This window comes from Alligator mississippiensis, chromosome 12, assembly GCF_030867095.1.
Source record: "Alligator mississippiensis isolate rAllMis1 chromosome 12, rAllMis1, whole genome shotgun sequence".
NCBI classification, from domain to species: domain Eukaryota; kingdom Metazoa; phylum Chordata; order Crocodylia; family Alligatoridae; genus Alligator; species Alligator mississippiensis.
Genome location: NC_081835.1, coordinates 50,708,218 through 50,732,833, shown reverse-complemented (window position 1 = coordinate 50,732,833; position 24,616 = coordinate 50,708,218). Strand labels below are relative to the sequence as shown.

Sequence of the window (24,616 nt, the reverse complement as noted above, 5' to 3'; positions counted from 1 at the left end):
TATGAGCAGGTTGCCCACCAGTGTCATCAGGTAAATTAATGAGAGCATCAGGCAGAGAAACACCTGCAGTCTGTAATCACTGGAAAATTCCAACAGAACAAATTCACTTGGGACACTGCAGTTTCCCCATCTCATGGCTTCAAGGCTTTTCATCTGTGGGGAGAAATCTGCAAAGGTAAAGGACCGGGGGCAGTGAGAGTCATAGCATCCTAGGCAGAAGAGAATTCACCTGCCTCTAAGCTTCTTCTGGTACCTCAGGCTGCTCTCACATTACTGTTGGCTGGTATTGTACCAAGTCTCCTAAGATAAACAGTGCCAGATTGAGTAAATGCTTAGATGGGAGACTTCCCTGGAAAGCCCAGGTACTGTAGGGAATGTTGATGTAATCTCCGTAAGTGACCCCCTTTCCATTCAATTGGTACTAGACCCCAGGGAAATTGCCCCTGAATTCTGGGGGTGCTGTGGCATCACCTGGAAAGAAGGTACAACCAAAAGATCCCATGGATTTTGCAGCAGAGATGCAAATACTATCTCCTGTGACAGACACATGCCAGCTCAGCGTTCCTCTTCCCGTTTCAGTTGGATACAATATTCTTATATACCTCCTGTTAAAAATGTGGCTATGCCTTGTTGAATATTTGTGGTTTGAAACCAAAGTAAAAGAATGGTCCGTCACTATAGATGTGGGAGCGTTTGACACCGTTTGAGTTAATGGTTGTTTGGTAACCGCTTCAATGAAAATCATAGAAAAGTAGAGCTAGGAGTCATCTAGTCCAGCCCCCTGCTCAAGGCTGGAGCATCCCTGACTAAACCATCCCAGACAAGTGTCTAGCTAACCTTCTCTTGAAAATTTTCAAGGATAGAAATTCTCTAGATAGCCTACTCCAGTGCTTGACCACCCTCCTAGTCAGAAACTTCTTCCTAACATCCAACCTAAATGTCCTCAGCTACAGTTTGAGGCCATTGCTCCTAGTCATGTCCCCTGTGCCCACAGAGACAAAGCTATCTCCATCTTCTTTGTAATCACTCTTTTGGATTGTTGTTATCACCCTTTAGGACTGTTGTCCAATCCCCCCTTAGTCTTCTCTTCTCCACACTAGCCTTTCCTCATAAATTATGCTTCCCAGGATACAATTTCACCCACTTACTTGCAGTGAGAATGTGGCTCTGAAAAATTGGGACTTGCACTCCTAAATCCTATGTGCTGTTTAAAAATTTTACCCTTATGTTAAGCTGTAATAAGTCTGCTTAAGCCAAAAAACAATGTCCATACAGCCTTTTGCATCACCTTAAGTGAATGTGGATTAAAATCCCTCCCCCTCTTAGGTTAAACTGGTGGAACTCTGCATGTAGACAAACAGAATATGAATTTTCCTCAGCCGGCAACACTGATTTTATACCCATTTAATCCCACTGTCTTCTACAGACTCAGAGCAACAACAGAATATTCCATCTGAATAGGGAACATACTTTGGCTTTTGAGGCTGAAGCAATAACTGAAGCTATTCATGAGTGAATTTTGTAGTACAAAGTAGCCAAGGAAGTTCAGTCTTGATATTTAGTTTTTGTTAATATTCATTTCTTTGCTTTTATTTTTGGTCCTGTGGACATTTTGATTTTATTGGGCAGTTTAATTTTGAGATTTAGTGTTGATTTACTTGCCCACTTGCAAATTAGCCTGTTCTCTTTAATGTTTTCATTCCCACTGATTTAATTGTATTTAATTTCAAATCAAATATAATAGAGTAGCCTATTGGCATCAACATAGGTTTGGGAATGCTTGATTCTCAAACAGTAAGGGTCAGATTCTACTTTTTGTTATATCAGTGTAAATGAAGATGCCAGGGTGGCTTAAAATCTGCAAAGGTAAAGGACAGGGGGAATACATGTATGAGGGAAGACAGGTGGAAATAATGATTCACCATTTGCAGTGCTTACCTGTCAAGAAGGGTGTCTCACATCCAACAGCATGTGTGTATGAGGAATGAGGAGGTTTTATGTAAAAATCTTGTGAATATAGTCTTCAAAGGCATATGGGAAAAGATCTTCCAGCACACAACCAAATCTATAATTGCATGTACACCTTCCCTTGGGTACGTTAGTTTTGGATGGTTTGGGACTGTGGAAAAAACATTGTGATAACAAGTAGTATCAGGAAAGATTCTTCATAGTTACACCACTGCAGACTTCTTGAAGCCCATGGGAGGTAACTGAGAGCAGAACCTATGTTCAGATGATGATGATAGGCCAAGGGAAAGGGGACAGCTCTTGTTGCTTCCTTTACGGCTCTGGATAACTTTGCTCACACAGGGGAATTGTGCTACTGAAAGCAACCAGCTCCTCCAGACTTCAACAGCCAGGCACTGTGGTGAGGTCTCCCCTCACTGAGTCAGCTGTACATGGTCACAGACCACCACAGTTCGTTGTGAAGTCTTCTAAAGGAGCATGGCCTTTGGCACAGTGCAACATTCTTCAGATAATCCTCGAATCACAGATCCCAGGCACGCTCAGAGCGGCTCCTGATTTACACAACTGCAGTGATGTTGAGGATGAAGATGAGAATGTTTGTCTCCAGAGCTTGGGACAGCAGAGTGATGTGATGAGGGTAATGTCCTTCTCCCATACAGTGTCCTTCAGGAGATCCTTACATACCTGCTCCGTTGCAATGTGAGCTGAGTGGACCTGGCACGTGAGCTAGGGATACTGAGGCTGACCTGTCAGCAGTGCAGATACTCTACCAGTGTCAGGATGGAGGCAGGCAAGGCCTTCAGCTGGGCCTCATTGGCTGTGCTATGTTCTGTGGGCCTTCGACCAAGAAGACACCCCTTCTGTCTAGCCCCAGTGCTCTTTCTTCCTAGTCCTGATTCCTGATCCTTGGCTTCCCATTCCCTAGCCTGGTTCCTATTCTGCAAGCACCTCTCTGCATAGTTCCTAGTCTGCTCCTTACCTAGATCCTCAGCTCTGAACTCCCAGGTTGTAACCATTATAGCACTGTGCCCCCATCTCCATGTCCAGGCTGTAACCATGCCAGTTTGAGAGTCTGCAGAGCCCTGCCAGGGCTGCTGCTTATGTGCAGCCACCACAACCAAGCCATCTAACAGGACACAGCTGAGGGCACTCAGGAAGTCAGCAGCCAGCCCCCCTTAGGCAGCCAAGGCTAATTGAGGGCTTGTCTGCCTAGATCCTGACAATCCACCAACAAAGACTGTCAGGAAGGGATTTCACCCATTACATCAGCAGGACTTTTCCCTGCTCTGATCAGCAGCTGTGCAGAATGAAGTCCCCTAGTGCCACTGAGCAAAGACCACCCAGACAAGAGCCAGTCAAGGCACTGCCACCCTCCCCTGCCAATGTGCCTATGCCCCTCTTTCTGTCTGATAGATGTTGTTTGAAAGATCTCAGTGATACAGGCATCCAGGCTCTCAGGGATGGACTGGGAATTCAAAACCATGGACCACTGATCTCTAGCTTCTGTGAAATTGTCATTTGAGATGCAAATCCTTCTCCACTTGCTCAGTTTATGCCTGCCTCAGAACAGCCATGAGCGGGGGTGCTTTGCAGTTTCCATTGAGCCCGGCACCTAGTAGTGAAAAGTTCCATAGCCTTCCACATCCTGTCCAGGACTGCGGGGCACAACTTACTGAAAGTCAGAGAATTTTCCCATTTTGAAGAGTGATTGATTTTACAAATAAACAACTTGGCAATCTAATGAAACAAGGGGGCTAGATTTTACCAAAATGCATTTCTCTCCTGTTGGTAGTTCTGTGCTGAAAATCAAGCTCTAGGCCTCTTTTCTCAACAGACTCAGGAAAAATCAGGTTTTTTCCTTCAACAACTATAGAGATAAATTAAAATTATCACAGAAAGGAATAAAGGAATGTTTAACGTGGCTGTTTTCATGTACATGTACAGTTGGACCCCCCATTACAAGGTTTCGAGTTACACTGATTCACATATACACATTTTATATAATGTGACCATGTTTCAACTTATGTAATACCCTGCTTCACATTTACACTGTTTGCGGTAGAGCGGTTGTTAGTTTGGAGTCTGCTTACATAGCTTTAGCCTCGCTTGTCATCTCCTCCAAGATTGTCCATCATTTTTGGTTACGTTAACCCCTGACTATTTGTGAAAATGGCATCAAAGAAAGCCTTTGATGTTGGGCCCAAAAGAGCATGTAAGTCTATCACCCTGGCCCAGAAAATAGAAATCCTTGATAAATTAAGAGAAGGCAATAGTGCTGCATCGATTGCTCACCAATACAGTTGAAGTGAATCAACTGTGTCTACCATTAAAAAAAGTGAGCAAAAAATTAGAGACTGTGTGAAAACGACAATCTTTATGAGTTCGAGAGTGTTGTTGGTGACTAGAATTCCTCATTTAGATAAGGCTGAGAAACTCCTTTATCTCTGGATCAATGAAATGACCAACACAAAAGGAGCAGTTGTCGACAGCACGGCAATTAGGGCTAAAACTTCCAGTATTTTGTGTTTAAATATCCTTTTATTATGAAATAATGGCATCAAATCTTGGCCCCAGGTCCCTATCCCCTTGTTTTCCATTGACTTAATGCCTCGAGTTACATGTTTTCAACTTACACGGTGTTTTTCAGGAACGTATCTCCCGCGTAACTCTTACACACAAGCCATTGTTTTAGCTGTTACTTATCTTCGACTGTGCCTACCTCTTTCCTAGACCTGGAGAAAGGCACTTGGTGCCTGAAAGCTTCTCTAACATTTCTTCTACCTATTCACTTGGTCTAATAAAAACCATTGCCAAAAAACCCTTGTTTCTCATATATTTTTCTGGGGCATCATGGCTACAGCAACACTGTCTGTGGCTAGGTCTCCAGTTAGTCCCATTTACATAACTTAAGGGGTGTCTGGGAGGGACCCCAAAGATTCCCACTATGTAGGCCTTAGAACCAGGGATGCTGTCCTTTGATCTCCAATGATGATCCTCAACAGAGCTGGAGCCTTGACCACCAACGATTTTCAGTACCTGTGACCGCAAGCCATCACCTAGTTTATTCTCTTGGTATCCACAATCTTTCCTCATTTCTAATGGGTCCCACTTGGTGTTATTAAAAAGTGTTTGAACCACTTCAGACTTAACTTCTAAAGAGGTTGCAAAGGGATTATTGTGTCAGTGTGGAGCACCGAGGGACAGAAGCTATGTTTGTGCTTCTCTAGGGGAGGAAAAGAAAACAGAATCACACCCATGACTAGGGGCTTTTGGGAGGAGGATGTTTATGGGGTTCCTCTCAGCAGTAAGTGACAAAGCTGACTCAATATTAGCCCATAAAAGTTCAGCCAGTTTAACCCCATTTCACTGCCATATATTTCCTAGCACAGACAGGGCTAAGGATACATGGTTTGGGGGCTGGATGGCTGAGAAGCTTCTCACTTGGCGTGAGCTGCTCCAGGAGTGACAGGGTCAAGTGGCTGTTCAAGCCGATTGTGAAGAGTGAGTGGGTTTGCTCACTGGGAGGGCCACCAGCAGCATATGCCCCTCCGACACTGGAGTCATAACCCTGACAGATGGTACAGTCCTCCTCCCCATACATCCAAGCAGAGGCCTAATCCACTCAGATTTCTCTTCACAATACTTAAAATTTATGCTTTTTCCTTCCTAGCCACCAGGCAAATGAGTGGTCCGGACTGATCACATCCGTGCTTCTCAGCTGTGGTCTCCCCTGTTTGGTGCCACCTGTACAGCATGCAAAATACTGCTGCTAAAACTATCCCTCTTGCCACCTTACTGACAGTAACTCCCCATTAACTCCTGGTTGATTTCTTTGGTTCTCCACTGTATCATATCTCGCACTTCTTGTCCCTGGTTTCAAGACCATATAACACAGCCACTCCCTTCACTTCAGCCCTGGCTGCTTGAACATTCACCTTCCCTTGCTTCCAGTGAAGCCATAAACACCTCTGTGCCTCTTTCCATGCTGCCTCTTTCACTTGGACCCCCCACACCTCTCCAAATCCATTTCCCAGTCCACAACATCTGCCTACTGCAAACCTTAGAGCTGCCATCTCACCTCCAAATGAACTCAAACATCAAGGTGTGCTTTGGCCTTTCTGAACATACTTTCCTCTTCTCATTTCCATCATTTCATCTCAACTGGGGAAATTCTCATGTATTGAGATCAACAGAGCATGACTCTGTCCTGCCCACATAGAAGAAATTTAAGTGTTTATGTGACAAGACAGTCTTGAGAAAGACTTGGGAGGTGACATGCCACCAGAACTCCAGGGTAGATCTCTTCTGAGTTCTCTGAAGGAGCACATCAACCTCAGGGTTTATTTTCAATTCTATTTATTCAGCAAGCAAAAGTATTACTCCCAAGAAACAAAAGATCCTGCAAAACCACACCATCAAGAGCAGCGAGGAGGAGAAGAAAGAGAGGAAGAGGAAGCCTGAAGCTGCATCTTGGATTTCCAAAGAGTGGCTGTTTCTTCAGCCAGGAACAACAGGAACAACATCAACTGTATGGCTCAGCATCCCCTATGAAACAACCACAGGGAAGGTGAATGAGGGTAGCATGTTTAAGAGCATGATGAGCTGAGTAGAGTGTGGTTCCCTACCATGGGCTAAGCTTTCATCTGTACTCCCAAGTGAAGCAGTTAAGGTCCTTTCCACACCATGCCTCTGTTTCCACACACTATTAATCCTGCTTTCCCCCTTGGTAAAACACCATCTGAGCTATAGGTGAAGAGTGTTACATAAGACCTTAGGCTAGATCCCCCAAATGTATTAAGTGCTTAGCTCCCAACTGATTTTGGTAGGAGTTAAGCACATCAAGGCCCTCAAAAATAGCAAAGTTTAGGACCAGAATCTCAATGGAGGACTGTGATCCAGAGTGTGTTATGTCTGTAAATGCATGGAAAATGCAAATGGCTAGCTGGAAAAGGAATGATGTTGCCTGCTTGTTGTCTACAAAATCCAGGAGGTCTAACTCTCTCGTGGTACGATTCTAACTCTCTAATGATTAAGATTCAAGGATATAGGAATGAAGTCTAGTCTCTCTGAGACAAACCTTGGAGGATTAAGGTGGTCCTTCCCACAGATACAGAGGGCTGTAGATTCCTACTGAAGATACACCACAAAAACATTTGTAGTCATAATGTAGACTCACCTAGGCGTCAGCTAGGGTGCATATCCCTGAAAAGAAAGGGAAGGGATGAGTACTGCATAATGGTTCTCATTAGCAGAGGAAACATCAGGGAAGCAACATGGCAACAAAGCAGACCAGGACAAAATCCCTGAAGTTCCAACACAGCAAGTATCTCATTATTAGCAATTTGTTATTCTGGCGCTTCAAACTGTGACCGGTGCCACACAATTGAAGTACTGATAGATTCCACCCCAATCAGTGTGGACAGGAAGGAGCAGGAAAATCAAGCCACCACTCTTCTCACCTTTGTTGAAAAAGATGGCAATTAGATCATCACTGAAGTCTTTCTCCTCAGCCAACTGTCTAAACAGCGCTTCTGTTTCAGGGGTCAGCTCCTGGATCCTGGCTAGAGCCAAAAATAAGAATTAGAACCAGGTTTGACTGAGTGTATTTCCAACCATTGTGGAAATATTGAGGTGTCTTGACATCTGCTTGGTGATGGGTACGGGGGGGACACCCAGAAAATGTTAATGGATCACTGGAGGAGCAAAGGAAGGCATAGAGGAGCTAATGGAAGAAGGGCGGGCTGTGCTCTGGGGGCTCTCCGAGGTCCTGAAGCACAGCAGGCAATCTCATACATTTTTCAAAAGGGCAATGGCAAACATCAATGAAACACAGCCAGCAGGCACCAGATCCAGTTAAGGACCAGCTACTCTCCCCTAGACCCTGTACTTGCTTGATCTGACATATTTAGAACAGAAGTTGATTTCACATTTGATATAAGATTCAGCTTCCAGTCTTTTAGTCTAGGAATAACAAAGAAGCCTGAATTCATGTTTAACCCCCTGCTTAGCGCATGGGTACTTTGGAATAAGAGCATCCTAGTGTAACACAGTCTTTTCACCCAAATAATGGTGTTTTCTTTTAAAGAAACAAATATATTGGATTTCACCAGTTCTTAGTAACTCAGGCACCCCTGCTGAGTCTGAACCATCAACACGGCTCCAGGACAAGTAAAATGGTCTCTAAACAGTTGAAAATGTAGAGCATTGCCTTTTTCAAGGCAGAGCCAATGAGGAAAAGAACAAACGGTGTGGGCAGCAGAGAATAAATCAATGGATAAAATGCCTAGAGTTCAAATGATTTTGAGTGCAGCTAGAACAGCAGGAAGGGAAAGGCGCTCCCACTACTGTGATCTGAATGTAGCATTGGCCCTTAGATCCTTGCTGGGAGTGGGGGGGAGGGGGGCAGGGGATATGCTGAATCTCGTTGTTAAGAGGAAGTAAGATGCAGAAGATGTTTTAGTTATTTAACTAGTGCCCAAAAGGCTCAAATCCCTGCTGGTTCTTAGGGATGTCTTGGCAGGTGGCCTTAGCAGAGGCCCAGGACTTAATCACCAACCATTTAAATCCTCCCAGTGGCCCACTGCTGCCACATCACTGCATTAGAGTCTTTCAGTGAGTGCAGATGCAAGTTCCACCACTCAGAGACATGTCAGGACCCACTCCTCACCCAGAGCAGGAGGTGATCCCTAGGACATGCAGCTAGAGGGGAAGAGCAGAAGGATCTAGCATAGCTTCAGTCAGGGAGGGCTGGGTTGGATGTCTCATTTTCCTCCACTCTCTGAAGGTTTGGATCTGTTGATGCAGAGTCTGCAGGGATGCCAAATCCTAACCCTCTTTTCCTCCACTAGTCCAGCTGTGTGTCACACCTCTGCAGGTGAGACACTGGCATTGGAGTCAAGCATGGATTTCCCAGATGGCAGGGCTGAGCACACCCAGAAAGTTTGTACTCCTGGAGCCTTCACACTATTAGGACAGGTAGCGGGTGCTGTGCTCTTTGGCAGTATGGCAGTTCTGGCAATGCAAACAAATTCAACCAGGGTTGATAAACAGCTGGTAGAATTTCAAGAGTGCAGGTTGTCTATTGTGCTTCACTGTGATGCACCATCCTGAGATACAAGGAACAGCAGCTGCTCACAGTGATATCAAGAGATATGAGGACCTCAGTTATGGCCAAGAAATGGCTAGAGAATAGGGAAAGACTGAGAACCATGACAAAGGGGCTTCCAGATACCTACTGAGGAGTTTCAGTTCTCTGCAGACCTTCTCATCAACTGTCCAGAAGGCATAAACAATGCCATAGTGCTCATAGTCGATCTTTATCACCTGCGCAGTTTTACGATACTCTTCTACAAGAGAAAATGGAAGGGGCCCCAAAGTTAGTATCACCACTCTGAGGGAGGGAACAGCAATGCAAAGCAGTCAGCCTTTACCATTATGGTGCCCACCAAAAGGGAACCAGCTACACCAATGAGTCACAGTTAGAGAGCTCAGTGCCAGCCAGTTAGCTCAGTGCCAGCCAGGTGCCCTGTGACATGGCTGATGCCAAGATGCAGCATAGGCCACACAAACTCTCATACATAATAAAACCTAGGTGATTATAAGAATTTCTGGAGTAAGGCCACTACAGACATTGGGGTAACCTAGTGCACGTATCCATTAACCCCATGGATTCCTGCATCAAGGTCACTTGCCATAGTGTCTGGATCTCATGCCATGTATTAGGGCCGTATAAAGGCCATCTCAACATCTTCCACTGTCCCCCATGAATAAAGAAAGTACACAGAACTCACTTACAGTAATCTGCTAATTGTAGAGGCTATACTCAGGGCCTGTCTATACTGGAAAAGCGGTTAGAATTAAGGTTGGTATGAATTTAAAGATCTGGTGCTATTCTGTGTGTGGGCACTCTCAATCCTACATCCACATGCTTTAGCCCTGTGGAGTAACTCCATGTGGCTGGTTTAGCTATCTGGGAATAGTCATTCTGGAATAGCACCCTCCATAGACACACTCTGCAACAAGCACAAGAGCTGGTAACTGTGATGTCAGACAGCTGGGCCATTTTTATAACACAGCCAGCCACCCATGAGCACCTGCTTTTCTACAGATGGATGAATGATCATTGATAATTGGCAGCCATTTTTCAGGGCTTCAATTGGCAGCCATTCTTCAGGGCAGCCATTCTTCATGCCATTCATTGGTAGCCATTCTTCATTCAATTGGTGAAAGCCCCACATACTCACCAGAGTAGAATTCACCTGGCGTCTCTGTTTCCTTAAAGGTCATTTCCATTTTTGTACATTTTCCCTGGCTGAAAAAAAAAGAAAACAAAGTAAAGGAAATGCAGTCACTGGGCTCCACTGAGACCCACTCAGAGAGGGTTCCCCTGAATCAGGAAAAGGCATCCTGGGAGGGATGCTTCATCCATCCAGCCACAGGGACAGACAGAGCCCCAGGCACCAGGAAAACCCCAGGTGAGTGGGCAAGGCAAAAGCAGAGACCCTGTAATAGTGATAGAGGGACAGCAGGGAGGGCAGCCCAGGAGCAAGAAACACGTTACTTGCAAGCTTTTCTCCTCCTTCCTGCTGATTTTACTCTATTATTGCTTGACTAAAGCAGCTGCTGGGATGGGGGCTCCACTGCACTAGCTGTTGAACTTGTCCAGAGAAAAAAAACAGTCCCTCATCTCCAGGATTTGACATCTGAATAAATGAGGCAGGTACAAGGAGTAGCACTATTTAGGGAAAACGAGGCATTGGGATGGCACATAGGGCACTATGTGATCTTGATAGAGCCTGGGACTGATGCCAGCTTTCCTGAGGTTCAGCCATATGCCCAAGTCATTGGAGCAGTCTTCCCCTCAGCTGTGCATTTATCAAAGCTGAGATTGTTTAATTTAGTGCCTGCTGAGTAGCTCCTAGTTCAGCTCTCTTGGAAGCTGGGCCAAGCTGGGGACACTGCTTCACCCAGTGCCTTTCCAGAAAGGCCAGTCTTTCAGCCTCCGCCTGCTGTGTGCCAAAGTAACGTTTGTGTTCCCTCCATAACCCTCCAGTGTTGGTCCTACGGTAAACAAGGCACCATCCCAATGCATTGCCCCATGCCTCCTCCACCCAAACCACAGCAGCAAAAAAAAAAAAGAGGGGACACTGAGGTAGTTCCCAGTTGTCTTGCTTAAACCCGCTTCCTTTGAGACTGTGCATTATCACAGCACCTAAGAGCGGACGTCTGAAGTGGGCAGAGGATATACTGCAGGGTGAGTCTCCTACTGGCAAGCTGCAACCACCCACCACTGCCCCCACCCTTTTCCAGACACAGTGAAGTCCTCATAAACCCCATAGACTTCAAGCCTTCCTCTCACTGCTAGTTTCCCCAACTTGATCCCTCCTGCCACACTTTGATGTTATCAGGAAGCAGGTCCTATGGAGGTGGGAAGAAGAGCCTGGCTGACAGTACATAGCAACCCCCCAGGATCAGGACCCCTTGGGGACTCCTGGCCTGCAGCCTCCTGCAGCTGGTTGTCCCCTTTGCAAAGTCTCTTAGGGCTTGTTGACCATCCTTGCAGGACTCATTCCTATCAGTCATAACCTTTTAGTCTCAACACAGGCTTTCCCAGTACCAGTCTTTTCCTAAAACTTCCTTTACTTCTTTGAATGAGCTCTGACTAGTCCCAGCCTTCCTTCTGTCCTGAGCAGACCTTAGCCAAGTGCCTCCTTGTTCTAGCCTTCCCCCAAGCCTACTCATGGTGTCAGCCCCTGGCAGGAGCTCTGTCCTCCTCCACTGCTGGAACACTTTTGTTGATGCAGCTGGGACCCTTCCCTTATGTACCACTAAGGGCAGGGCCTGTTTTATCCCTCTTACTGGACCCTCCGGCCTCTTCTTTGTGAAAGGCACTAAAAGGGGCTTGTTACACAAGTGAAGGGAGGGAACGGTGCTAACTGCTCTTTGACCTGTCAATGCTGCAGCTTCCTCCGAGGTGGCACAGTGACATTCGGTGCTCCGCTACTTGCCTTTCCCCAGCCACTTTCAACCCAGTGGTGCTGGGAGGCACCGGGTTCTTTCTACCTCACTCTGTTCTTATGAAGCTGCCCATTATTGTAGCGTCAGACAGCAGGTCTCTCAAGGGGTTTCTCAGTCCTACTCCATTGACATAGGGCTCACAAGGGAGCGGATCAAACAGGGAAGCCAGTGGGCATGGGACTATGCTCAGGTCTTACCTGGAGAAGGCCATTGAAAAAAGCACTTCCCCCTCCTTGGTGAGCGAGATATCAGCAGGCATCATGGTCATGTCACCCTTCCTCTTTTGAAGCCAATTGCAGGTCGATGCCACACCAGTGACGTACCACTTCCCTGTGAGCTAGAGACAGCAGCTCCCTGTGGATCTGGACGAGGGGTTCAGCATGCCCTGCCCTCAGGCTCCCAGGCCCCCAAATTGGGAGCCCAAAGAACCCTCTCAATTTGAAAGGGAAGCTCAAGGGGCATAGATCACAAAGCATCAGTGTTGCTGTCAGCTGGGCCCCACCCAGTCAGCCACTGGCACAGCTGCTTTGCCCAGTACAACGCACAGAAGCAAGGGCTCAGAGTCTGTTCTGTCAGACTTGTCCTCAGGCACTGACCAAGCCCAAGCTTTACCAAGCTGAGTTTCCTGCAAGCTCTTTTTCTTAACCACTCTCCCCTTATACCAGAGAGAAAGAAAATGAAATACAGGCCTGCTAACAATGGAGCCCACCAACACAAGGGCTGGGCAATGGGAATTAATACTCTCCCTGGAACCGACACACAAAAATTCCTCCCTCATTCCCATGTCCCAGTCAAGCTCAGTGACCCCAACCAGTCATAGGAGGCAGTTAAATGAACCAGATGCCTAAGGGGCTGCAAGGGTGGCTTTGCTTTTGGGTCTGCAGTTGAATTGAGGGTGTAATTGCCATTAGGGACCCTGTACAGATCCATTCAACCCAGCTCCCAGGGGGAATGCAGGGATTCCTGCTTTCAGCTGAGCCCTATAACAGGAGCAGTCAGATGCTGGTGAGTGCTGCCTTCCCCTACCCAGGACCATGGATGTTACCTTGTTCTTGTCTACCCTTTCTGCCCTCGGCTGAGCCTCGGCCAGGAGCATACAGAGCAGGGTCAGCCCCAGGCTCAGCAGTGCAACCTTCATCATGCAGACCTCTTGCTTCTCAGCAAAGATGAGGAATTCAGAGCTGGCGCATGAAGGGCTCCTGGCTTTATAGGGCTCAGCACAGTCTCTCCCAGACATGGGAACAGAGCATAATGGATCCTGCCCATCCCTTGTAAGTTGTGCAATTGAGGAAGTAACATGGCCCTGGTGAGCATCAGCACATCACGTATCTTTGAAATATTTTAATACCTCCCAAAACACTCACCTATAAAGAACAAAGTACAGCATGTTTAGATCCTGAGGGTGGGGAGACTTGCCAGCAGGTTAATAGGATGCTGGGTTGGTTTGATCTCCGCAGGCTATTTGTGATCATCAAGGCAGGCAGCAGCAAAAACAGAACAGACTCACTTTGACCTTCTCTATTCTCAGCTGCTCAGGGGTCAGGACCTGAAAGGACTAGAGAGTGGGACAAAGGGTCTTCCAGAGCATTATCCACAATGGGGAAGCCAACAGCATGTGTTCCTCCTCTCAGCCTATGGATCAAGCTGGGGCGCATCCCAAAGCCTTGTTGGACTCTTCTAAGGATGCAGCCTGTATAGAAGTCACAGGAACTGGCAACTGCCCATCTGTGAAGAACCTAAATATCCATTGCCAGCTCTCACAGGGGCCAGTACAGGGGTGGGCAATTATTTCAGGCGGAGGGCCGCTTACTGAGTTTTGGCAAGCCATTGGGGGCTGCATGACAGGCAGCCAGGGGCAGGTAAATATTAATTTTCTAAATTTTTTAGGGGCCCCGCGGGCTAGATAGAATGGCCTGGCAGGCCGCATCTGGCCCGTGGGCCATATTTTGCCCACCCCGGGCCAGCAGCTTTAGTGTAAACATCTCCTCTGCCTTTGGCATTAACCTTACCCCCATCCCATTTGCTCTGGTTGCACCACATAGAATTTATACCTGCAATCTGGGTGCCCCACTGCTTTGCCAGCAAAAGTGGGAATTTCTTGGCTCAAGAGGCATCTGGCTCAGGGACATGAGAGCCTGAGCACGGCCATGCAGGCAGGGCAGGAAAATCCCTTGTCATCTGGAGCAGGGATTACAAGGTCTGCTAGCACAGCATCTTGAGCACATAAGGACCCTGATCATGGCCCTGTGGGAGATGTAAGTCCATCTCGGAGTGATGGTTGCATTCTGGGCCAGGCACCTAGGCAGCAGAAACCATCCCTGCTGTGACCTGAGCCCAATCAGCAGCCCTTCTTCCTCCGCACATCTGTTTGTGATCTGGGCACATCAGCTGCCCTCAGCTAGCAGCAGAGCTAGTTTCCAAAAGTACCTACATGCAACCAAAGTAGGCAATGTCAGTGGGGGTTTGTGTGAATAACAACTCCAGCATGGGCTGGTGTGGAGAGGAGCGGGGAGGTTGCACTACACACAGTTGCTTTCACCCCTCAAGTAAATCCATTAACAGGCAGCTGTAGTAGGTTCTTATTGCCACGTGCAGACCAGCAATTAGAGCAGGGGTGGGCAAAATGCAGCTCGTGGGCCATATGTGGCCCACTAGCCCATTCTACCTGGCCCATAGGGCCCTAAAAATTTAGAAAATTAATATTTATCTTCCCCTGGCTGCCTGTCATGAGGCCCTTGATGGTTTGCCAAAACTCAGTACGCGGCCTTCCTGAACTCACCCTGAATTAGAGGGTAAGAGTCACTGTTTCCAAATTTGGGTGGCACCTGCCACATTGTGGAGAGGAGCAGGGTGGGCCTTGGTCTTTCCCAGGGAGGTGTGTGACCGGGAAGAGGAGAAAAGTGAGCCAGGGGTTAGGGCACTAGCCTGGGTCTTTGGGAGGCCACTGGGCCTCTGCCCTGGGTCTGGGCCATGGGAGGCACTGTGTGAGTGTCATGGGCTGACAGATCCAAAGTGGGTGGCCTGGCAGAGGAGGGCAGAGGCTCTGGAGAAAGGGGTCTCCATGGCACCCCTTTCTCATGTCATGGCAGTGACTAAGGGTCCCTGGGGACCAACAGTGCCCATGCAGGTGATAGAGTTGGCAGCACTGCCTCTTTCACTGCCTGGGAAGGACTGGAGCCATGTGCAAAGCAGGCTTCTTTCTATCTTGGGAGCTCTGTTTACCTGCAAAGTCCAGGCCTCCTCTTGCTGCCCTTGGAGTCCTGGGCACATCTCCCCTCATTCTCAGTCTCATGAAGTTTGCTGCCTTCTGGGGGCAGGGAGCACAATTCCTCTCCTTAGCACACTGACTGCTGCTGTCTCTGCTTCTCCAGTCTGTTGCATTTGCTCTGGAAGCTGCCCAGGTGAGGAGGAGAAGCACGGAGGAGTCAAGTGCCCTTGGGCATGCTACCCCACCTGTCTCTGTGTTTACAAACAGATGTCAGCTGCACTAAAGTGACACAGTTTATTACTAACTTCTGTTGTGCCACATCCATGACAAAAGGGAGGGACATCTATTCATTTAGTGTTTGTGCTACCATAACAGTTGTTAAGGCAGCACAAATGCAGTGGGCCTGCAGTGGGATAGAAGGTAATAATAAACTGTGCCACTATATTGTGCCAGCCCTTTGTCTGCTCTGTTGCAGGGGAGTGAGGGCAGCTTGGGCTGGGAAAGCTGGGCACATGTCCCTCATTGGCTGGGCTCCCTGGTCAGGATGGGACATCTCATCCCTGAGGAATCTCAGGGCACCTCTCTATAAGTGGGGAAAGTTGGAGCTCGCTGCTTATGGAGACCTGCTCTGAGATCTCTAGGGGCACCTCTCCATATGTGGAGAAAGCCCAGGAAAGTCCTAGCATGGAGGCATGGAACCCAGGGAATCCCCAGTGCCCTGTTCCTCCATGCCAGGACTTACTTACCCACATCCACCCCCAAGATCTCTGGGAACCTTTCTGGGTAAGCGGGTAAAGCTGGGGGTTGTCCACTTACCCAGATACATCCCTGGAGATCCCAGGGGCAGGTCTCGGTAGGTGAGGAAAGCCAGGCAGGCACTCCCAGGGCTTAGGAGGCTTGATCCTACCTGGGTATTCCTGGGGTGCACAGGACCAGGCCCCTCAAACCCTGATAGAAATCATCTGTTGTCTCTCACTGTCAAGGAGCAGAACAACAGGTGACATGTTTTGCCCAGTGAAGTGGATCAGCTTTTCTGGGACACATCATAGAGTCATAGAGAAGTAGGGCTGGAAGGGACCTCCAGAGGCATCTAGTCCAGCCACCTGCCTGAGGCAGGATCATCTCTATCCAAACCATCCCATCTAAACTCTACATAAGACTACTCTCAACCCTGACACAACATAACCTAACACCCTAACCTGCCACAGGTAAAATAAGGGGAACCACAGCAGCCAAAGTCCTGCTTCTATAAAATGCTGTCAATATGCTCACAAGAGGTTCCAGGTAGAGGGCCATCACCCTCACTACAGGGGAAGGCAAAAACTTCCCCAGTCCACACAAATCTAACCAGGGGTTAAAAGTCTTCCCTTACCCCACATATGGTGATCTTTGATCTTAACAGGAGGATTGGCACACCCCAGTTGAAATCCACAGCTTTAGCTGTAGTCAATACTCAATGCCTCTGAGGAGGCTTAAAAACACCCATATAGCAGAAAAAGGCGGGGGGGGGGGGGGGGGGGAAGTAACCAGCAAAGCCCAGAAATACCTATGGTAGAAAATAGGCATAGCTACACCTAGATCATCCACAACCAGTGGCTGTCCAACCTCTTCTTAAATACCTCCAGTGATGGAGAGTCCACAACTTCATTTACTATTCCACTGCCTCACTATTCTCACAGTGAAGAAGTTTTTCCAGCTATCCATTCTAAATTTACTTTACTGCAACTTCAAGCCATTATTCAAGTCCTCTTCTTTGCAGCAAGAGAGAAAAGATGCTTTCTCTCTTCTTTATGACAGCCCTTAAAGTATTTGAAGACTGCTTGCATGTCCCCTCGTGAAAGGTCCCTGACTGACTTACATTGTCACTTCAGCCCAGGTGCCTCGGACGTGGCTGGTACAGCTGGTGCACTACAGCTGGAGGGTCCATCCCCAGTTGACCCAGAGCCCCGTGCCCGCACACAGAAAAGTGGCCTGAAGACCAGAAGCCAGGTGGGAAGCGTCTGTGTGCCAGAACCGGCACCAGACACACTTCCTGCTGCCAGAAGCACCCTGCCACCGCCTTTGTCAGCTGGTGAGCCAGGAGCAACTGCCCAGGCCTGCCTGAGCCTGGAGAGGGCCAAACTTGAGGGCCATCCAGACCCCAACCAGAAGACTTTCTGGCAGGAGCTGGGCACAGCTCTGGTTGCCTGTCTGGGGTCAGACCCGTTCACTGGGACTAGGCAATCCAGACTGGAGCAGCCAAGCCAGCCAGCTTGCATACGTCACCTGCAAACTTGCTCCAGAAGCTTTCTATGCCAGCATCCAAATGATTAATAAAACACATTGAACAGCACCAGACCCAGGACTCCACTTAAAACCTCATGCCATTCTGACATGGACCTGCTAATAATTACCCTTTACTTATGGCTATTGAGCCAGTTATCTTCTACCATGGAGTAGTTTTATCCAGCCCAAGTTTCTCCAATTTGTTTATGAGAAGGTAGTGCGGGACCTTGTCAAAAGCCTTGCTGAAGTCCAGACACACTATATCCACAGCAGTCCTTTTTTCCAGCCAAGTAGTTACTTTGTCAAAGAAGGAGATCACTTTTCTTCAACAAGATTTTTCATAAATCCATGCTGGCTGCTTGTAATCAGCCTTTCCTCCTCCAGATGCTTGCAAATAGCCTTCCTTAGGATATGCTCCAGTAAATTCCCAGGCATTGAGGTGACGCTAACTGGTCTGTAGTTCCGTGGGTCTGCCTTCTTGCTTTTTTTAAAGAGAGGCACTACATTGGCCCTTTTCCAATCCTCTGCTACCTGGCCTCTCTCCCATGACTTCATGAAGATCTGAGATCTCCTTTGCCAGTTCCTTCAGGACCCTGGGATGAAGCTCACTTGGCTCTGCTGACTAGACTTCATTAAGATCCAAGAAAAGCTTAACTGTCTTTACTGTTATCTCCGCCCTTATCTTACCTCCTTCATTATCCAGATAATACCTATTAGTTGTCTGGCAGCTTAATTTTTTTGTGAAGATTAAGGCAAAGTAGCTGTTAAGTAGCTCTGCCTTCTTTGTATCTTCCCTTTAGGGAGTTCCCTTCCCCCTGCCTTGTTAACAAAGGAAACACAGCTTCCTTGGTCTTTATATTCTAGCCAACATACTTATAGAGCCTCCTGTTGTCCTTGACCTCCTCTGCCAAGTGCAGCTTGTTCTTTATCTTTGCCTTCCTGATTTTTGTCCCTGCAGGTTCTTCCTATTTCCTGGCCTGCGTCCTTGGTGACCTGCCCATTTGCCCATTGCCTGTCTGATTTCCTTTTGCATTTGAGTCATTTTAGAAGCTCCTTGTGCTGCCACATTAGTCTCTTGCCTTCTTCTTGTGCTTCCATTGTGTCAAGACAGATTCTTGTCAGGCTTTCCACTACTGTGCCCCTTAGAAGCTCCCAGCCCTCCTGGGCACCTTTATCCTTCAATCTATCCTGCCAGGACACCATGCCCATTAGCTCCTTGAGTAGGATGCAATCTGCCTTTTTGAACTCAAGTGTCCTAATCACAGCGCAGCTCATCCATTACAAGAGGGCTGCAGGTGGCTGACAGTGACACACACACTGGGTATGGAAACAGGGAGCAGGAGCCCTGGAGGGGCTACAGGCACTGCCAGGCCAAGGTGAGGCATGGGATTGAGCTGTAAGTGGCTCATTGGGGGGGGCATAGGGACAGGGGAAGGGTGGCTCCCGCCACTGTGTGCACTCCTGAGCAAGCATTTGGGGGCATTTGCCCCCCAGATCTGAGTGTGGGGAGAGGGCTCCTGCTGTGGGTTCTTCCCCAGGTGCCAAACTTTGTTGCTTCGGCTCTGCCATGTCCTCTATCCTTCTGTCAGAACATCTCTACCTGGCGCAGTGTCACCTGGTGTGCAGAGGTCTGGCTTGGGGTTGCAGTCATCCCGGACTGAATACAGCACCCACTGAAGCACTCAGAAATCCTGTTCCATGTTATCCAATCCGAGCACTCTCATGTGTCTGTCCCCCCGAGTAACTTCCTGAAAGCTGCTAGTGGTAAGCAGGGAAGAGGCCCCGTTGAAAGGTCCCCGAAGGGCTGCAGGGCCCTGGGGTCTGGAATCACCAGCAGAATCCAGAGCTGCTCCCACCTTCCCCAGACAAACACACGGGGCTCGGGAGGCAGGTTCTGCATCTATTTATTTGGCAGCGAGAGGAGGGGTGGACTGAGAGGGAATGAATCCCTCTAGAGGAAGTGGAGGAGGAGGCTGAGGAGGCACAAAGCTGCAGCCTGGATTTTCAGATCACTGATGCTTCTTTGATCCACCTGTGGGGGATGGAGAAGCTGCATCCGATGGGGGAGGCTCCCCTTTAATCACTGTAAGACAGACAATAAGAGTGATGGATACCTGGGTAGAGGGGAAACGGGGGATGAGCAGAGAGGCAAGTGAACCATTAATGTAGGATCCCTTAAAACAGCCCAGTCTGGGTCACAACAGCCCCATCCTGACCAAGGCAGTCCAAGTGCCCAGCTCTCCCAGGCACTGGTGCTATGGAGACAGATGCCTCTCAGTGGAGACTTACTGAGTGGCAGAAGAGCAGCAAGCATCCCCCTCCCCATTCTTGACCCCCAGTAATCAGGCTGGAGCCTTGCTATTCAGATAGCCCCAGCTCGATGGAAACCCAGGGATAATAAACTCACCCAAGGGCCTTGGCACACCGATCTGTCAAGAGAAAGAGAGAGCTGTCAGTGCTCAGCATAAGCTCATTGCTCCAGGATCATCTCAATGGCAGAGACAAATGTTGGGGATCTAAAAAGGCCCAGTCCCTCTAGGATCCTGGTCAGTGAACCCTGCCACGATGCATGCATCATGGCCAATGGCATCAGTTATTTTCCTAGTTTATCAGTACATACAGGAAGGGAAATAATCCCGAAGCAGGCCGCAGTTACCTGACTTGGGCAGGATGACCAGGATGTCTTCAGTGAGGCCCATGGTTGGGTACAGCTCCTTGAATCTCTTCAGGGCTTCAGGGTGCACATCCTGGACTCTGCCTGAAGCCAAAGATCAGCATTAAAGCCAGGTGTTTCCAGCCTGACCTGCAGCAGGACTCCTCTGTGGCTAGACAGATGGACAAAGTCCTGACCAGCTACAATGGGAGGCTGTGTGCTAGTGAGGGAATAGTGACAGGGGTTTCTAGGGGCTGGTGTGGGCATGGGATGAGCTGAGGGCTAGGAGAGAAAGGAAGGTCTCTGTGAAGACCAACAATTAGATGTAGAGGACCAGGAAGCCAGCCTGATGGACGCCTCTACCAATGACCACCTGAGGGCCTCCCCTTGATTTTAAACATTCACCCATCAGGTAGAGCACAGAGCTGGGCTAGAAACCTGGCCACAATTTTCTCTTTGTATGGACCACTCTTACGTGCAGCCCTTTGGGGCTGGCTCAAAGGAGGTAATTCTTGGAAAGCATCTGTGAAACAGCCAACAGTAGGGAAACGGTCATGGAAACTTTTCAGTGTTGCTTTGAGAACCAAGCCTTAGAGGACAACTCAGGTGCCAATGGCTTTCCCCAATTCCCCTCCTCACCCACATCTCATGTCAACACCATTTTCTCAGTGGGGCTGTACTGTCCTGACCGTTCTCCCAACACTTACTAAAGAGCTGCAGGGTGACACTAGTCTTGCCATCCTTATCCTTGCGTACGTACACAATGGCATAGTGAGCATAGTCTGTCTCCACCACGCGGAAGTCTCTCTTGCCCATCACTGAAAAACAAACCAGGTGGTGTTCAAAGACCACAATGTCTCAGCTCTTCTCCTTAGCAAACAGGCTACATGCTGGGGCTGGTATTAGGGTGATGAGGGCACTGGACACATCCCATACTTTGCACTGGTCCCATGCCCTGCACTGCTGGTGGGCTGTTGAGTATCCTGCTCCCAGTAGTATATCTGGGCGTGGTAAATGGGGCAGCAGCCTGAAGCATCCATTTAGAAGGGGTGCAAGAGTGGCAGCTGGTATTACTGCTGTCCAGACCACTGCATCTTCCGCCACTGGCTGTGCCACTGCCACCACTCGGGGTACAGACCCTGGTCTCTACTTAGAGCACATCATATCCCTGCTATGTACCTCAGTTTTCCCCATCTGTAAAATGGGGTTATTCTAATATGAAACGTTCTGCATAAAAGCTAGGATTTATTTTTTATTCGATTAGTGTGAGTACTAGATAGTGGCACCCAATGGCTCTTTATTGATCCAATGGCACTTTATTGGCAGATTTGTAGCAGCTTCGGGCAGCTGTCATCTAGGAAGTCCCCCAATACCTTCTTGATTTTGATCTATAACCTCAAATAGCCAGGACCAGGTGCTTTCTAATAGTACAAGGGGCATCTTCACAACCCAGCCTTGCTGGTAACAGTTGGTTCTCTGCCTGTCTTTGTTGGATGACATATGCTGAAACCAGGGAGATCAAAGCTCTGTCTTATGGGTGCTGGTGCTATTGACTCAGACCAGCCTGGCCACAAATACAGCTTGTGAATTAATTATCCAAACAAGATCTCTGAACCAGGTGCTGCACAGGGCTTGTTTGAGTCTGGTTTTGCAAAGCATGCAACCAGGTGCTTCATGTGCACTACCAGTGTATGGTGGCTGATCCCAGATGTGGTGGAATGGCAGCATCTGATAGTTGGCCTGGCCAGTTTGCAAATCTGCCTACAAAGCTTTGCTCATTGGTGTGCCATCTTCAGCCTGAGAAGTACCTGAATTGGTGTAGTGACCTGGCTTCCCAGTGCTCTTGAAAGTAAGCTCCATTTTCTGACATTTATCTGGCCTGGAAAAAAGCAAAGGGAAAAGCAAGTTCTGGCTAAACCAGAACCTGGGTCACTCAAAGAGCTGGGGTCAGCCTAGTTTGCCCAGGTAACAAGCAGGCCCATCCTGGGAAGGGAGGGCAATGTGCCATCATGGTGTGAGGCAGAGGTGAGTCTGTTCTGACTGGGTGGGGGGATGTTTGTTACACGGGCAAGCAAAGCCTAGTAGGAGGGTTATGGCATACTCTAGAGATGGGCGTGAGCCTGCCTTGACCTGTGCATTGTAGGATAAACCAAAAGGAGATTCTTCCTGATTTGAATTTCACCTTATTTTCACTCTCCCAGCACCCCATCCCTGACCAGAGAATCCATCCAGGATGAAGGCCCAGCAACATATGAGGCAATATCAGGGCCAGCCACAAGAATGTCTTCCCCACCTCAGCACCAAACCAGCCTCAACCACTAAGCTATAGTCATCTTTCTCTAGGGCACTGACTGTGCCGAGCCCAGGAGAGCCACATGCTGATGGGTCAGATCAGCAGGTTACAAATGTACTCATAAAGGGTAACCAGCAGTTAAAGTCAAGTCGCCTCCTGGCATTGGCGTGATGATGGTAACAGATGTCTTCATGACTTCTTTCATGCTCAGGAACTGGGGGCAGTTGGAGGCAGCAACCATGATGTGCCATGTCCCTGCAAACTGCAAAGAATCACTCAGGTGAGATCTTGAGAAAGCAACTGCAGCCCTCGCAGTTCCCAGCAGAAGCCCCTGGCCGTGGGGCAAAGAACAGGCAGGAGCCAGCACCCAGGAAGGCTTTCCTAGCTTGTCTTCTGCTTCTTACTGATTGTTAGCAGGCTATTGTGGTAGCAGAGCCAAGCCACTGTGCTATAGGGTTTCCTATGGGGAGGACAGAAATGTATGCAGCATATCTGTGCTGCAGCTGGGCCCTGCCTCCTTGTAACAGGCTATCACGCATATGTCCATGGCCTCCATCTCTGTGGTGTCCAAACGGCTCACAGTCACTACTTACTACTGACCCTCATGCAGCTCCTGCTGGTGGGGCAGTGCAGTAAGCTTCATTTCACAGGCCGGGAGCTGCAGCACAGAGACCCAGAGCCTGTACTTCTATTTTCTGTTTTCTCTTTACTCCCACTATGCTGTCAGTAGGATAAGGTGAGCAAGGCACCCACCCGTGCGAGACACCATGAGCAGTATGGGCATCCTCCACCTGGGTCACTATGGACCAGGGGGTGGGCAAGAGCACCTTGTTTCACACCAGCCCCCACCCATCTGTCCGCAATGACCTCTCTGGGATGCCTTCAGTCTGGTGACCAATGGAAGGGTCTTCCATACCTGCAGGGCCATCACCAGTCCCTGGGTTGTCCAAGCCCCTCTCCCTCTGCTGCACTGCCCCTTGTTCAAGTGGCCCAGAAGAGCTGGGGACACAGGACCAGGAGTAGTCACACCCCCTGACTCTGGTGGTAACATCCATTTGTTATCTATAGGGATAGTAGCGGGCTTAGGAGAGGTTAAACTGGACCACTGCCCTGGGACCCACTCTGTATAAAAATAAAAATGAATTACACTGAATATTGGTATTATCGATATTGTATTAAGATACTTTCATTGCAGTTTCATGGATAGGGCCAAGTGATATTAAAATTGAAAATGTCCGACTTGCATATAGGTCATGAAAATTAAGCATCTAAGGGGTGCCAAATGAATCTCTTGCCCAGGGCCCCAATAACACTAAGGCCACCACTGATAGGGATTCTGCAGTTCAGGGTCTCTGGGCTGGGATGGGCCCAGAAGGCAGTGGAGAACTTGCCTGTGGGGGCTGGAGGTAGCCCTGGTCCATGGTTCCAAGTCACTGAGTCAGTGTCTTTGAGTGTCTCACCCACCCTGCTCTGTTAAGGATGTCCTGGAGAGTCAACTCTAGTAGCAGGCGCAGTTGCAGGTACCAACCTGCAAAAGGGAGTGTCCCTCATAGATCCAGGAGGGCATGTTCACTGGCATTCACCCTCCACTCATGTGTCATTGCATCCCCTCTCTGTGTTACCTTTTTGAGATCAAAGTCCATTCATGTGTCACTGCTTCCCCCAAAGTTGGCAAACCAACAGCAGGAGTAGGAGGGGGCCATGGCCCCTAGGTAGTGGCCTGGGGAGGGGAGGGGGCACCAGCCAGGCCCTTCAGTGTTCTTATCATGGGGCATGACTTTAAGTATTGCTATGAGAAGGATGGAGGCATGGGGGGTGCAAATGCAAGCATTGGCCCCCGGGTATCAGAGACCCGCGGTACGTCATTGATCCCCCCTCTGCATTACCTTGTTGACATCAAAGTCTGGTTGGACAGGGACCTCTGCCTGGGTCTCCAGCACACAGAGCAGAGCCAGCCCAATGTTCAACAGCATGGCCTTCATCCTCACAGCGCTGCGCTCACACTGAGAATCTGCAGGTGACTTAAAGGACCACGCCGGCTTCCTCGGAGCACATGACTTTATATGCCTCTGCAGGGGGCAGGCCAAAACCCCCACCACAGTCACTTCTGACCTTCCTCCAGTGGTTTATGCAACAGGTTATATAAGAGCACTACTGATATCAGTACTTAGGGTATTAGGTGACAGCATTAGCTGGGTTTTGTCTAATTCCT

General features: G+C 48.7%; 2 protein-coding genes across 2 annotated transcripts; both read right to left on the bottom strand.

Annotated features, from left to right (window-relative positions):
• Positions 1-6,307: 6,307 nt before the first annotated feature.
• LOC102563070 (extracellular fatty acid-binding protein) lies at positions 6,308-13,156 on the bottom strand. Its single transcript, XM_014602648.3, has 7 exons — positions 13,031-13,156; positions 12,183-12,322; positions 10,212-10,279; positions 9,204-9,314; positions 7,428-7,529; positions 7,145-7,170; positions 6,308-6,513 (listed from the first exon to the last, which is right to left on the bottom strand). Exons 1-6 carry the CDS (start codon positions 13,124-13,126, stop codon positions 7,145-7,147), a joined length of 543 nt encoding a protein of 180 aa, XP_014458134.3. The 5' UTR covers positions 13,127-13,156; the 3' UTR covers positions 6,308-6,513.
• Positions 13,157-19,462: 6,306 nt separating this feature from the next.
• On the bottom strand, positions 19,463-24,386 carry LOC132244543 (lipocalin-15-like). The gene is made up of 6 exons (XM_059716005.1): positions 24,291-24,386; positions 22,537-22,666; positions 20,819-20,929; positions 20,115-20,216; positions 19,866-19,887; positions 19,463-19,490 (listed from the first exon to the last, which is right to left on the bottom strand). Exons 1-6 carry the CDS (start codon positions 24,384-24,386, stop codon positions 19,463-19,465), a joined length of 489 nt encoding a protein of 162 aa, XP_059571988.1.
• Between the last annotated feature and the right edge of the window lie 230 nt (positions 24,387-24,616).